At 42.1% G+C, this 16,745-nt stretch overlaps 1 protein-coding gene across 1 annotated transcript in view; it reads right to left on the reverse strand.

Annotated features, from left to right (window-relative positions):
• Positions 1–1,328: 1,328 nt before the first annotated feature.
• Positions 1,329–16,745, reverse strand: part of LOC117730639 (copine-8-like) — a 55,701-nt gene continuing 40,284 nt past the window's right edge. The window contains exons 5-6 of the mRNA XM_034532480.1: positions 5,443–5,482; positions 1,329–1,409 (exon numbers count right to left, since the gene is read on the reverse strand). Of these exons, the coding sequence (XP_034388371.1) occupies positions 1,329–1,409; positions 5,443–5,482 (121 nt within the window). The remainder of the gene's footprint in view (positions 1,410–5,442; positions 5,483–16,745) is intronic.

A 16,745-nucleotide genomic window follows, 5' to 3' on the forward strand; every position in this document is an offset into this window, starting at 1 on the left:
TTTTAGCTGACTTATTACAGTCGGTATATCACTGAATGAAAGAAAAGAACAATTTTACACTGCGGATTTGCAGATCAATAATAAACTTTGAAGAAACACTGAAAAGTGAAACTTAATATTTGAGCAGTGTACAGTTACAACAGCAATTAAAATCAACTCCTTTGAATTTGAAACAAATTCAACAAATCTTTGGCACGCTGCACAGACTGAAGACTTGTAGTGAATGTACAGTATCGGGTTGGGTCATCGGTACCACTTTCATATCTTCCAATCGTGGGGTCGACGGCTTTAAGAGCTTTGGAATGATGGAAGCTTTTTGCAAGCAATACACTTGAAGTTCAGTGAATATACATTCACAAAAGAGTGTGCTTTTTTAAAATATATATATAATAAAGAAATATAATAGCAATTTCTCCTATTCAAGCGAGGGCTCAAGTCTGTGTCTGGTCGTTTAAGGCTATTATTTTATATTATATCACAATCCAAATCATTTGCATAACTAGGGCTGTACCGAATAATGTTGACATTCACATTATTAATAACTTGCAGACACATTGCATGCACTAGGCCACCCTCTCTATCACTCTCTCTCTCTCACATGGCAAGGGATGATCATCTCTTCATATTTCTGTCATAATGTATTGAAAAAATGCCTCAATACCTATTTGCTGTCGTTTAGCCTTTCAAAAATACCTTTTATTTTCCCCATTGTGTGTGACAACAAACATTCATAGTTTCATTCGAAAACCTCAATCAAAGCTTCAAACCAAAAATAATGTCATTATATAGTGTGGTACCACAACATGTTAAATTGATTTCTGTGTGGGCTTGCAATGCTATTTTGCTGTGGCCTTTCAGGTATATTCAAATATGTTTTTTGATTGGAATTTGTAGTAGGCAATGAATAAATATTGAGCAGAATGAGCTCAACTGTAAACAGTGTGATCACACAGTGATGTGTTCCAGAAGACTGCCTTCTCCATCACCAAACACACATAGCTGTTTATAATGGCTGTCATTGTTGAAAACAAGTCCTTGCATTTGTAAATTGTCCAGTTTGACCCTTGAACATACTCTGTTTCACGACATGGATTCTGCACTATTTATTTTATACCAAACATTGCGAATGTTAATAACAATTATGTGATTATTAGTGAATCTAACAATATCCACACATACATGTATTTTTCTGCATTTTGTGGATGATTATATTATATGTTTGAATGTTTTTCCTAAAGATCGATGTCCAGCACAATCTTTCCAGAGAAACCTGGGGTCTTCTCTGATATGCTTCACCGATATCTGGTCACGTTGTGTGAATGCTGTACTTACGAGAGAGTCCTTTCCAGCCTGCTACCAGTGGAGCCGATGATCTCCCCCAGCGTACAGAACATCTGACCCAAGAAATCCTTCACAGAGGAGAGGAGCACACAGTTAATACTGCACAATACAGTCCAGCTAGAGGCAATGGGTCACTTGAGGGCATGTTGGCAAAGCCACAGGATATGGTTATAAACCAAAACTCTGGTAAATAAAATGTTACCAGACTTTATCAGATTTAACGCAAAGTGGTTCTGCAGGAGAAAATGGCTGACTGTTAGTATGTCAGGGAACATGCTTTCATGCTTCTTGTGTGTGTTATTAGGGAGGGAGGGGCCTTGTCATGTCAGTAAGGTGGAGATTGTCACGGTTGGTGAGTCAGTATAGGACTTTCATCCAGATAACATGTTTAACGATGTCCAGCAGATAACAAGGTGATGTCAAAATACCTTCTGCTCATCCAGGTGAGTAGGCAGTAAGAAAAGGCAGACACAAGTTAGAGGAAAAGCTGAAAAGACACAATGAAAACATCTCAAGTTGATATAAAAAATGTATTCTAAAACAAATGTACTGACAAATGGGGGGGCGGGAATACATTAATGCTCATTATTGCTGGAATCAGGCACTGCATGATTTCCTTTATAGCTTCTACATAGTAGGTACTCTAGCAAAGTTTGTGTTTTTTCTTGAAATTCAATTTATTTAAATTAATTTCATCCAGCCATCCATTTTCAGCCGTGGTCGGATCGCGGTGGCAGCAGACACAGCAGGCTAACCCAGGCTTCCCTCTCACCCTCAACATTCGCTAGCTCATGTTGAGGGGGATCCCGAGGTGTTCCCAGGCCACCTGGGAGATATAATCCCTCCAGCGTGTCCTGGGTCTTCCCCGGGTCTCCTCTCAGTTGGACGTGCCTGGAAAACCTCTAATGGGAGCTATCCGAATCAGATGCCCGAACCAGGAGTAGCGGCTCAACTCCAAGTTCCCTCCTGATGTCCGAGCTCCTTACCCTATCTCTAAGGCTGAGGCCTACGGAGGAAACTCATTTTGTCCGCTTGTATCGGCAACCTCGTTCTTTCGGTCACGACCCAGAGTTCGTGACCATAGGTGAGGGTTGGAACGTAGACTGACCAGTACATTTTCCAGTTCAGCCCCCTCTTCACCAAGAAGGTCCGGTGCAGCGTCTCTTCTAGTGCCTGTCGATCTCCCGCTGCATCTTACCCTCACTTGTGAACAATACTTGAACTCCTTTGCTTGGGGTAGGCACTCTGTTCCCACGTGGAGGGAGCAGTCCACCGGTTTCCAGCAGAGCAGCATGACCTCAGATTTGGAGGTGCTGACTCTCATCCCCGCCGCTTCACACTCGGCTGCAAAACGCCCTAGTGAATGCTGGAGGTCACGGTCCGAGGAGGCCAACAGGACCACATCATCTGCAAACAGCAGAGAGACCCCTGAACCCGATGTTCTCCACCCCCCGGATGCGCCTAGATATCCTGTCCATGAAAATCACGAACAGGACCGGCAATAAAGGGCAGCCCTGACGGAGGCCAACACCCACCGAGAACGTGTCTGACTCAGAACACAGCTCAGAACGCAGCTCCTCCCATGCCCGAGATTTAGCATCCTCGAAAACCACAGCTGCAGCCCTTCTGGCCTGCCGGTACCTGTCAGCTGCTTCAGGAGACCCCTTGGCCAACCAGGCCCAAAAGGCCTCCTTCTTCAGCTTGACGGATTCCCTCACCCAGGTTCTCGGATTTCCGCCACGACAAGCACCGATGACCTTCCGACCACAGCTCCACAATAGAGGCTCTATTGTCCACAATAGAGGCTAGGAGGCCAACCTCCCTCGGGATGTGTGAGAAGTTCCAGGAAAAGGCTCTCCCACCCACGACCTGACTATTACCTTCAACAACTCAGTGTTGACCCCGAATCCGACTGCCAGTAACCTCGGTGTGACACTTGACAGTCAACTCTCCCTGACTGCCAACATTACCGCAACACGCTCCTGTAGGTACATGCTGTACAACATCAGGAGAATACGACCCCGTCTCACTCAGAAGGCGGCACAGGTTCTGGTCCAGGCTCTGATCATCTCCCGTCTATACTACTATAACTCCCTCCTGGCAGGTCTACCTGCTAATGCCATTTGACCTCTACAGCTCATCCAAAATGCAGCTGCTCAACTGATCTTTAACCTCCCGAAATTTACCCACACTACTCCGCGACCTTCACTGGTTACCGGTGGCGGCCCGCATCCGCTTCAAAACATTGGTACGTGCGTACCGTGCTGTGAACAGATCGGGTCCAGTCTACATCCAGGACATGGTAAAACCGTACACCCCAGCTCGTTCACTTCGCTCAGCTTGTAGCTCCGTCACTGCGAGCTAAACACTCAAAGTCACGACTGTTTGCTGTCCTGGCTCCTCAATGGTGGAATGAGCTCCCCATTGATAGCAGAAAGTCTCTACACCTTCCGTCGCAAACTATAAAGACATCTTTTTCGACTATACCTTGAATAGGGAAGGTAGCGCCGCAGTAGCACTTTAGCAGCACTTAAATGGCTCTTACTGATAGCACTTTGTAGTTTAACTTTATTGAAGAAATTGTACTTTCTCGATTCTTGTTGTTCTGAATTTGTACTCATGGTTGAATGCACTTATTGTGCACTTATTAAGTCATTTTGTATAACAGCTTCAGCTAAATGAGTTGAAGACCTCCTGTACAGGATCCTCTGCCAGACGTTATGAACCACCTTATGCTCAAACATGGCATTCGTTATGGACAAACCGTGGCTAGCACAGAAGTCCAATAACAAAACACCGCTCGGGTTCAGATCGGGCAAGCCGTTCCTTCCAATCACCCCCCCAGGTTTCTATGTCCTTGCCCACGTCAGTGTCTTGTTCAAGGACACTTTGACATGCAACTACGCGGGGATCGAACCGGGTACCTTGTGGTTACCGGACGACCACGCTCCCCCATGAGCTACAGCCAACCCCCAGCGTCTCCCAGGAGAACTATGGAGTCAGCAGACGGCGACCTTTCCCGGACCCCTTCCACCGACTCCAAGAAGTCCAGATACTCCAAACTGCTGTTCGGTGCATAAGCACAAACAACAGTCAGAGCCTTATTCCCCGCAACCCTCTCGTTCTCCGGGGAAAACTCCAAGCCAGCCGCGCTCAGCCGGGGGCTTGTGAGTATCCCCACTCCCGCCCAGCACCTCTCACCCTGGGCAACTCCTGAAAAGGACAAAGTCAAACCCTTCTCCAGGAGCTTGGTTCCAGAGCCAGTGCTGTGAGTGGAGGTGAGCCGCTCCACCTCCCGCACCAGTTCTGTCTCTTTCCACCCCAGCGAGGTGACGTTCCACATCCCTAGAGCTAGTCTATGCTGCCACCGATCGGCTCGCCCAGGCCCCCTGCCCGGCCAGTCTACATAGCACCCGACCCCAATGCTTCTCCCTGAAGGTGGAGTCCACAAGGTGGCTACTCCATGTTATTTCTTCGGGCTGAGCCCGACCAGGCCCCATAGGCGAAGGCCCGGCCACCAGACGCTCGCCAGCGAGCTCCCCTCCTGGGTCTGGCTAAATTAATTTCAGTTCATTTCAATTCTGATTACTTAATAAAACTGGGTTTTAAGATGAGTCAAAAAAATAATAAGTACATAAATAAACAATTAGTTAAATAAAATGGTTAACTAATACAACATTTGGAGTGTAAAAACACACACATCCTAAACCAATCCCTGCCCTGAACATACATGGACACGCCCACCTCATTATTATAGGCATTAAGAAAACTGAAAATGTGGTGAGGAAAATAGGAGATGGTTGAGAAAGGAACAAATAAATGATTAACAATAAGACGAAAATATTGGAGTTAAATATTTTTTAATTAACCAAGCTAGTAAAACATGACAAATAGTAAAATAAAGAGTGTTGTAATTTAAAAATTAATGAAAATAATTACTTTTTACCAAACGCATTGGACATTATTCAGCTAACAGTATTATGTATGTTGGACCTATTTGACTAATTTCATTTTTCATTTTCTTCTGACAGTTTCAGGCATCCATTAGAGTTTCCATGTCATTGTGGAAGATATTATTAGAATTTCTCAAAGTTTGCTTACATGTTTTGAAAGGTTGGAGCTCCTCGTGTCCACATTGTACCTGCAATTAAGCCAAAAAAAACAGGAGACTTCAGACATTTTAACTTAAGACAACAGACATTTGATAGAGAGTGCAGCCATGAAGAAAGAAAGAAAAGAAAAACCTCCCCTGTGTTTTCTGTATGACAAGCAACGCTGATATAATGGACAGCTCTCCTGGGAATACAAAGGTCAAAATCGTGTAAGCCAATCAAATAATTAGATATGATGTGCATAGGAGGGATAAATTCAAGGATGATGTATGGATCTGGAGCACCGTTGCTAAATAATGAGCTCTTGGTTCCAGATCGATCACTTCCTCTCTAGCGGACATGTTGCTTTTCTCTCTTTCCTTAGGCTACTGTCTCCCGGAGGACTTCCTCTTAAGTCCCGTCATCTTTGAAAAAGGATTCTGTTCATGTTTGACAAAGGCAATCCACTCGTGTGTCGAATACCACTACACACATTGTGCACCATTCAGTTCCTCATCTCTCTCTAGATCTCTAGTTTGTCGTCAGCATCGTTCTGTTAGTCTATGGATGTCAGGATCTGTAGTGTTGTGTCGTGTTTCCTTTTTTATTTTGAAGTCCTTTTCGGTCTTGTTTAGATCATTGAAGATCATGTGTGTGAGCCTGTTTTGTTTGTTTTGAATCCTGTTGAGCAATAAAGTTGCCTTTTCCAGTGTTGACGGCATTTGGGTCTAGTTACCTGCAGCTGCACATAACAATGGAGCGGATGGAGGTGGACCTGATATCTTTTCACCTATTTTCTGATCTTTCTCAAGTTTGGTTACGGAGCCACATATTTAACCTAACTGTAATTAAAATCCTCTCTCGAGCAGGAGCTCCAAGGCTGCTTAAAATAGATGGAGCTGCAGTGTATATATAAAGAGTTTGTAGAAGGAGTGGAAGAACAGCACAGAGTACTGTACTGAGCTAGCTGCGTCGACTTTACCATAAAGATGCTCTGTACATCTCAGGGGCACTCGGTACTCAAGAGAGCAGGCGGGCTTGAAGAAGATGAGTGACAAAGCCTCTATGTTGTAGTGTTTGTGCTGAAGCCCTGTGGGGACCGACTGCTCCCCTGTTAGCCAGGGGGTGAGAGAAAAGCCAATATAATAGAATATGACTGTCAGACAGTTACTGAGGCTTTTTTTCATACACTACAGCAACATTTGCACTTCAAAGCAAAACGATGCCTTGTTCTTCCTTTCCTCCTTCGACAATTGCCCTCCCCGTGTCTCCCAATATTTATTTTTACCCCATTTCCTATTCCTTCCCTTCTCTAACCATCACTGTTTCCTAAAAATAAAACATACACATGCATAATTATCAGACTCATTTACATGTTGGACCGTATCTGTAAGCTATGCCAAATAGGTTTTTACTGAACGTGCTAAATGTTCAATGTCCCCAATTTTTTTTATTTCTCTATGATATCCTTACCTGGCTTCTAAAGCCTGATTAACATTTTTGCTGTTATATTTTGGCAATGCAAAGCACTTGGTTAAGGTTAGCGACGGGGCAAGGACTTTTTCAATATTCAAATAAAACCACCACAATTAGAAGTCAAAACTATACAACATGTGGAATGCAGGAAATAAAGAACGGAAAACACGTCCATTATTCCACAATTCATGTATGATTACAGGACAATTACCTCAATTACTAGGCTCAGCGTCTACCATTAAAATTAAATTACTATCTTGTTGATTATTCGACCGATTGGAACAAGATAGATAATTTCCTGGTACATGGTTCCCAGAGAGTGAGGCCCATTGACTTAGTGATCCCCTGACTTTTATTCAATTGCCACTATGAGGTTGACATTTGAAATAGCGTTCCGCTGCAGAGCTCCAAGCTCAAGCACTTCTGCCGCTGGGATCCATGATGGAAAATCAGCTTTATATCACACTTTCTTATCAAAACTACATTAAGATGCTACTGATTTTTGATGTGCAGTATATTGTTTTATTGTGCTTATAATTAATACATTTGAGTTGATTACGAGCGTATATACAATACATTGTATCTTGTCCATGCCACTCGACCTCCACCAATAACACCATGGTAAACGATACAACCTAAATATTTCAATATAACTGGAACTTAAAAAGCTAAAGAACAAAGCAGCACATTATTTGTCCTAACCTTATGAGTTTGCTTCAGTTAGCTATTGTAAGATTGCAATGATAATATAGTTATTACCACATTAACATTCATGTTAGCACAACAGAAAGAAATGAAAAAAAAGCTTAACTATATAATTTCTGATAACGTTAACCTTTGCAAACAAACTCCAAGTTATTTTCAAAATCGTTCGTTAGTTATTTGGTTCTTAACAGTACATTACCTAACTTTAGAAGTAACAGGTCAATAAAAATATTGAGGTTGTGTTTCACTTATGCTGCTTTCACACCAAAAGTTGCAAATATTCGCAACGCTTTACTCGCAAAAAAACTTTGGGTGAGTAAACTCACTTCGTTATTAGTGGAGGTTGTGTGGCTTATTTAAAATAGTAAACACATGCTGCCATATGATTGTCTCTGGTGTACAACATTTTAGACATCACTCGGGACCGGAGAGAGTCCAATGAAGGAAGTGGTCCTGAGCTCCTGAACCATTCTGGTTTATATATACAATATTTTATTAGATGGTTTTCATGAATTATGCATGTCCTCCATGATGGATTTACTTTAGATCTAGCATTACCCTCAGGTCACTTGTTCAATTTGTCCAATACTTTGGTTATTGACCAAAATACTTGCAAAACTAATGGCATACCCATCAGCCTCAGGTGATGAAGCTATAAATAACATGGTGCTCAAAACAATGAGCTCAAAGCGGTTAGCTCAAAGCACCGCTGTGCCTGAGTACTGCCTTATTCTGCTATATATTTGTAGTGGTAGGTTAACAGGTGATTACGGTTGCTTTGTGCTCCAGAGTTTGTCTAGCCTTCTGGTTCTGTTGGAGGTGCTACCGTGAACTTGATGTGTGGCTTGTCATGGTGCTTTGAAGTATAATTTTCCATCTAGTTCAAATTTACCGGGATACCTCCCCTCCCAAGACTTCACACATTTCCTGTGGGTTTTTTGTTCAGGTCCATCTGGTTCTTTGTCAACTGAATCAATGTGCAATGTGTTTGTGATGTTGACGGGGTGAATAAATGAACAGTTTAACAAGTCTCCAAAACAGATGCCTGTGAGCCAACGCACAAGGGACGGGAATTTACAAGACTTTAATGATACCAGTGCCATTGATTCTGCTCATTGGCCGCACTCTTTATCGATTCTCTTATTGATTTCTGTTAAATGTTCGGTGTGTCAGACCATTTGGAACAGGTTCCAGTTAAGAACAGGTTCTCGATTCCCATCCCTACAACGCAAATGCAACATAAGGATGCCAATGGCAACCCTAACTGTAGAGACTTTTTGTGTTAAATTTGTGTGCCTGAGAACCCACTTGAAAACGAGACAAATCAATATTTTTAGGATAAATATTTTTCATGGCTGGTTTTGTGACACCTGTGGATCTTTTCACCAAGTGGAAGGTATTATTCAGATTGTAAATTCTTGATATCGCCAACTTGGAATTGAAACTACAATAGGAGGCTGACATGAACACTTTTTCACACATGTTATTATTGCTCTCTGAATGACAAAGCATTGGTCTGCATTGTGGAAGTCCTGTGCTTTGTACTCAACATCCCAAACTCCTAACTATGACTTTTCTGCAGTAAAAAAGAAATGTCCTGGGTTGGTATAAATATTATCGACCATAATCCAGGCAGCAATTATTCCTCCTAAAAGTATTTGTGTGGTTTTTAAGATGACACAGTTCCTCCACCACACACCTCAGCCCTCGATCTCCTACCTCTGTGACGGACAGGTCAGGGTTCTGCATGGTCAGAAAAGAGACCAACACAACGTCGAAGCGTGACGGGACTGACAACTGTGTGACGAACTGACCAACCAGTAGGAATAGGTGGGAGAGCAAGTTTTTCAGAAAACAAATCCTGCACACACTTTTACTAGCTGTGCCAATTGAGAGGGCATAAAATGATGAGTTATTTTGGAGAAAGCGCCCACTAAAATCACTTAGACCGCCTGCTGCTTTCCTCGGTTCGGCGTGTGTCTAGAGTCGGGTTGTAAGAGTAGAGTAAAAGCCAGGGACTAATGGAAACACTGGAATTGAGAGGGAATGTAAAAGCTACCAGCTACATATACCACCAACCGTGGCTCAAAAGTTGCAAATGCAGTGCTCTCTGCATGCCATTTAAAACAGTCACTCCACACACACACTTTCATTATATCTCTACCCTCTGTGTTTCACCACTAGTCTTCAAACTCTCCTTCTTCATTTCAACATAAATAGCTCAACCTCCCCCCCCACACTTGCTTTGTAAATAATCTCCTTCTCCAGCGTTGTCAAATTGAGCACTATGCCGAGCTTGGGTGGGATCAAATGAAATTACCACATTACCACACAGTACGATAAGCCTGGGAGTGATGGCCAAATGAGATTTGAGTGCAGAGGAGCAATAGAGTTGCAGAAATATCTAATGACCTTGATTTACATTGCGGGCGGCAGTGGAGCTACAGGGCTTCTCAGCACAAATGAAGTTGAACAATGATAATGGTTTATGTTTTGATAAAGTGTTAATCACCCTCATATTTTTCCATTTCCCTCGCTTCCTTTTTTTTTTTTTTGTGTGTGTATTTCTTTGTGTAACCCACACTGTAGGATTCAGATTTCACAATGAAATTCACACATTTGAGCTGCACCCAATACAAATCTGTATTCAGGATGTAGCATCCATCCTTTGTACCAGAGACTCCTAAGATTCTGGTTTATTAAAAAAAGAAAAAAATGGATTTCCTCCTCTTCATGGCTTACCACCAACAGATTCACTCAGCACTGAGAGCTTTACAAATGTGCAGTGAAGTTATTTGAGCTGATTCATATGGATAGCGTGATGGTAATTACTGTTATGTAAGTCACGGGCCATTGAAACCAACACTGGGATGAGAGGTTACATTTTTTGACATCAGTCATTTTCCGCCATGTGCAGATCACTTATTGAAAGGTTATTTTTGGGGAGTTTTTCCTGATCCGATGTGAGGTCCTGGGACAGGGATGTCGTGAGGCAAATTTGTGATATTGGGCTATACAAAATAAACTGAATTGAATTATACATTAATGGCGGAAATTCGCTTTGTTCGCATCCATTCGCGTCTGTGTGTTAACACAGCATAGCCCACTTTTTCTCAAACTGTGGGGCGCGCCAATCTAGTGGGGCGAAGTGGTATTACAGGTGGGGTGCAGGGGGAAATAAAAAAAAAATTATTTCAAGAACTTTATTGAGAACTTCACATATTATACAGATTCAAAGTACACAGACATAAAACTAAAGGTGTGTTCACACCAAAAACTTTTTTGTGGTTATTCGCGTCATCCGCTTCATTCATGCTAGACATGCTAGATGGAGGAGGAGTGGCTTATCTCCATGGAATAAGAAAAATGTCTTTCTGCTTTGTATATGTTGTACAAGTCCCACAAACGTCGGACCATCAGACGCCCTCGTGTCTGGGTTTATAATATTATCCGTAGCCACACACAGCACCGACTCCTCCAGGAACTGCGTCTGGATGACTGCCGCTTCCAGTGCTACTAGACTAGCAGTAGCCAGTTTGATTCAACAACGGCAGGACTTCAGTGATGATGGGCAGATCATCTCAAGCCTGATTGGCTTTCGCAGCACAACGTCACACAAATTTCACAGTGTTCGAGCCGCACCATTTGCGTCATTTTAATGTGCAGGAATTTCATTTAAAAAAGGAGTCCGTTTTTCCTCCAAAGCAATGGTCAAAGGACGGAGGGTGTCGTACACTGAACAGATTGTAAAGGTTCTCGTGGAAAATTTGTGGTATTGGGTTATATGAATGAAAGGAAGTTGACTTGAGAAAGGACACTAATGGCAGCACCCATTTTAATTGTTTCAGAGACTCATTAGCTTTCAATGACATTTTAAATGTCCGGAGATGATGGACAGCATGCAAAAATCCAACTACTTAATTAGTTTCACTTTATGAATTCCTGCCCTGCATTTCTCGCTATGTTTTGTATTGCATGTTTGCGTTACACAGTCAGCAGATTTCAAGACTATAAAGACTTTGGATTAATTTCACAAGCTGTGTTTGAAAATGTGAGGGTGGGCAGGATGCGATTCACACATTCAGTTTGCATCCTAAATAAGGCCGCTCTTATTCACAGTCTGGGCCTGCAAACGCCAGACAGCGGTGCACATATAAAAACCTAATTACACACCGCTGCACGCTGTGTTAAGTTAAGGTCTTATTCATTCCTTAAGGGTACAGAAACACAATGTAGAAAGGCCGCAATTACATTTTTCTACAATAAGCAGTGATTGCAACACCTGTGCTCTCAATGTGATGGCATTTAAGCAATCATGGCTAGGTTTTTTTTCTTTAAGTATTTGTTTGGCTCTATAGTGGACTGGTCTGCTGGTCTTTGATGAGCACACACTGTTACAATTGCAACGGCTGAGGCAGCTTCCTTTCTCCATTATGTTGCACTCAGAAACCTTTTACCCATCAGATGTCATTGTATCAAACCAAAAGACAACTCTCTTTGAACACAATTATCATCTGCTGTCCTCCTAGTCCTTTCCGATACTTCTTTAGAACTCTACTACTTTATTGAAGACCGTTGAACGTGTAATTATATTAAATTCCATCCCATCGTATTTGGTAGAGTGGGTTGTCCTTCAAATCAGAAGATCGGCAGATCAACTAGCCCATGTTGATGTTTCCATAACCCTAAATAGATCTCGTAGGAGCAACATAACATTTAAAGAAAAATGTTGACTATACTTAAAGGGTAACTGCAGAATATTTCCTCCTGGACCCTATTTTTCCCATGTTTTTGTGTGTGTCTAAGTGACCATTTAAAATATTGGTCCAGTATTTACGCTGAGGGGGACCGTGCATGGCCAACGATTCAAAATACAGAACCTCGACATTGCCTCGCGACAGACATAGCGGTAACTTCGTGTGGCACCTTTACTGTCAACAAATCCCACAAAAAGATCAAGACCTGCCAGGAATGTAATTACTTACAAGTATTGTAAGTGTAACAAAGCCTGATATATTGTCTTCCTCTGTGCCATAGCGCTCTATTGTTGTTCAAAAATATATAAAAAAACACATCCATGAGCCACACTGTTGCACTGGGTGGCATCTGTATTACCATGAACACATACACACACACACAGTAGTTTATTTTGACTCACCCCACACACACCAAATACTCACCTGAAATAATAATAAATGTCCTCCTGTTGCTAAAAACTACAGTGACCAGCGGTTAGAGATAGTCTTTTTGTAAAAATGTATTCTATATATCTGTTATCTGTTAAAGACATGATGTATAACTATTCAAACAAAATATGTCTGACAGTATTATATATATGATGTATTGCTTGTCAAGATCAGTGCAGTCCATTCAATTCAATTTATTTTGTCACAAATTACAAATTTGCCTCGGAGGGCTTTACAATCTGTACACATACGACATCCTCTATCCCGGGACCTCACATCAGTACAGGAAAAGGGAAGAAACCTTAGGGAGAGCAACAGAAAAGGATCCCTCTATCAGGATGGACAGAAGTATAATAGATGTCATGTGTACAGCATGAACAACATAACATAGTTATAACACATTCAATGTGACATATGAATATGTATTCAACTCCCATTCCTTATAATACATCACTTTGCTCTACATCTATCCATCTATTGTGATTCAGTGGGCTAAGAATAATCAGTTTGGGGAGGTGGGAGTTTAATAATTTATTCCCGCTACTGGGTTGCTCCCTTTTATTGGAATCCCCTCTCATGACCCCATATCAGGGAGACCACAGCACTCCCCTGGTGCAATCCATATCTGGGCCGTGCTGGAAACAGACCAAACACCCATTTATTCCTGTTTCCAAGACACTGTTTTTACCATTCTTGTTGTGTTGGTGAGTCACCAACAACGGATATCGGGGCTAAAAGATAGAGTAATCAACAAAAATGATATTTTATGGTTATATATTACCAACAAAGAACATGTTATAAGGTCATGAGATTATTCTCCGTGTCATTACTATGAATGTTGATAATCAATAAATGAAAAAAAAGTTGAATAATATATTTATTGGAAACGCGTGCAAAACGCCAGCTGTTCCACTTGTATCCCTTTATCCAAGGTGCTGGGGAGCCTGCCTTTACTAAGCAACTAAAACCTACGAGCCGTGATGACAATGGTGATCAATTCTGTTCATTTAGCAGTACACCTCACTGACTAAACTAAACAATGACAAATGGATTTCCAGCCGTGAAAATCCCTCATGGTTGCTTCATGCTCGATTTGTTTGTGACGCTCTTGGGCGGAACGATTAAAGCAAGTAAAATAGTCCTTGGGACGGACTGGAATGCGCTTGGTAGCCCCGCAATAAAATGATTATCATCTCCTCCATATATTTACCATAGACTAATACTTACACAAGACAGAAAAACTATCTCCCGGCTGTGATTTGATTGTCCCCCATTACATCACGTGCAACGCACGCTATAACATTCCAAAAGTCTAACTATTTTTCATCTCGGAGGGAAGCCGTTGCACCCTGAAAAATAGGCGTCACTTTTGCTTTTTAGTGCGCCTACCACAATGCGTCTGCATTAAGAACATTGGATTTGAGGGAACAGAAAACATGGCATGTGAACGGCCCCTATGTGGACATTGATGGTGACGAGTTGCAATTACATTTCAACCCGTTTAGCAGCTGCCAACTGCAGTGTTTTCCCTCAAGACTGGTCCAGGTTGAAATATTTGATATTAAGGGCCCAGCACGGTAAAAGGCGTTTTACCTCGGTGATCTGTTGGAGGTTTCTTGATTCACAGATTCTTCCTGCAGCAACAAATCCCTACAATGCTGATCTATGAACAACAAGTGTTGCAGTTTGCATAGAACTCGACCCTCACCATGTCGGGTTCAGCCCAAAATTGTGCGACTACTTTTGTGTTTATTTTTGATGGGGCAGATCTGTAGTCCTAATAACAAAAGGTGACTAGTGGTGTAATGGACCCTTGTGGATCCAGGATCAGTAAGGAGCCCCCTCAATTACATAGTTTAACATCAACTATCACCGTGTGAAATAAAGTTTTACTGAAGATCGTTATCTACCAAGTTATATTTGCTCTTTTTTTTTCTTTTGTGCTAATATGATTTATGATTCGTGACTCCGATGCCTGATAGGATCCGAACCGAACAGTTTGGTGGACACATTCTTTCGTACGTATTGATCAGGCTGATCGTACTATCAGAAGCACACCCTCCTATCCATACGTGGCATATGCATGTCGTGCAAAGACTGTCGTCCATGAGTAGCAGTCCAGATAAAATGTATCGTCACTGATGTGGACATATTTATTGTAAATACATTTTGCAGCTCAGTGGAGATGCAGCCCACTTGGACTCTAGGAACACAGGCACCAAGGGCTTCACATTTGGCTTACTTTTTTTTTTTAATCCGGGGTTCCTGGTAAAACCAGTCTGGGTGAAGCCTGGGCAGAATGATCAAGCGACACCGATGCCCGTAAACATGGTAACTCACCCCTGCGTTTAATCTGAGCCGCGAGTAAAAGGCCCTGAAAAGTCACTATGTCCAGCGAAAAAAGTTCCCAAATTGGCAACACTGTGTGTGTGTGCATTTTACTACGCTATCTGGGCGAATTCATGTCTCTTCATTGCACATTACTAATTATACTTCCCCCAGAGTCTTTTTTGCCTTCAGGTTTCCATGGATCGTGGCTGTGTCTGGAACCGGTCCTTCCTCCTGGACCCTGCCCCTTGGCCCTGCACTGGGCCCGGCCTCCTGCCATAGCACTGTTGATACCCCTCCTCCCCTATCTCCTTCTGTTTACATGGATCGTGGTTATCTGGATCGTGGTCCATGCCTACTACTCATCTGTAAACGTTGTTCAAGGTTTTTTTCTGTTTTTTGGGGAGTTTTTCCTGATCCGATGTGAGGTTCCGCAGCAGGGATGTGTACAGATTGTAAAGCCCTCTGAGGCAAATTTGTAATTTGTGATTCTGGGCTATACAAAATAAACTGAATTGAATTGAATTAAATTAAATTGTCTTTGGGGACGGAGGCTCGTCCACGGCGGGTGCAGCTGACCCAGTGGTCCACCAATGCCCGTCCATGCTGCTGGAACCAGTAACAACTAACTATTAGTATCAGGGTAACGATGATTAGCACACTAGTCAAGCTGTTAGAGATACATGTGTGTGTGTGTGTATATATATATATAACCAACATGGTGTCTCTGTATCTATAAATGTATATATGTAGAAGGATGGTTTCATGGACCCCCCCTCACATCATTTTACATAAATATGATGCTGAATTGTACACTTAGTTGTTGTACCGATCAGTGTTGAACATTTGGAATATTATGTTTGGATAATTCATAGATAGTCATGGAGTGAAATAGGACCAACTCAATGTTACTCACCTGTAAACTATTAACTTGTGTTGTTAATGTGTTTGTTTATGTTTTGCTGTAGAGCCAACTTGTAACATATGCACATACTAAAAGAGATGCTGAATAATTCAAATCAGACTAAATTCTTGTCAAGAGATCGGGAAGTGTCATTTCATTTTTGGGAATGTAAGATTGGGGGCATTTTAGGCAGTCCCTCTCACTGATGCAGTGCCTTGGGCTTTGTTTAAGTGTAAGTTCTCATCTAATTTGTAAAACTAATAATAGGCCAAGAAGCAGCAAGAACCATTTTTAGTGACATTTGCATTCTGATTTACTTATTTATGATGTATCTGTTCCGCTGCACATGCGCGTAAATTGTTTGAAAAAGAATTCATAAGGGAAAATGTGTTTTGGGATTTTATAAGCTTGAAATGAATAATCAAGGATCCATCCTCAACATTCGGTACAAACCGTTCCAGACCACTCTCAAACCTGGATGAGCACTTTATGGAACTCTATTCGTAATTCAGGGGCAATATTCATTACTTAAGTCAATGTTTTCTCCAAAATGGGCATAAAGCACCAGTAAACAATTGATTTAAAGGAAGGAATCCTTTCCTCCTCACTGAAGTGTAAACCCAGAATATAAAGTCAAAGCATGCATTCATTCAGTGGGAGTTCTGCACCACAACGGTAACAAAAAATGTGCCTTTGTGTTCAGGAAGCACCTTC

Source organism: Cyclopterus lumpus, chromosome 5 (assembly GCF_009769545.1).
Source record: "Cyclopterus lumpus isolate fCycLum1 chromosome 5, fCycLum1.pri, whole genome shotgun sequence".
NCBI lineage: Eukaryota > Metazoa > Chordata > Actinopteri > Perciformes > Cyclopteridae > Cyclopterus > Cyclopterus lumpus.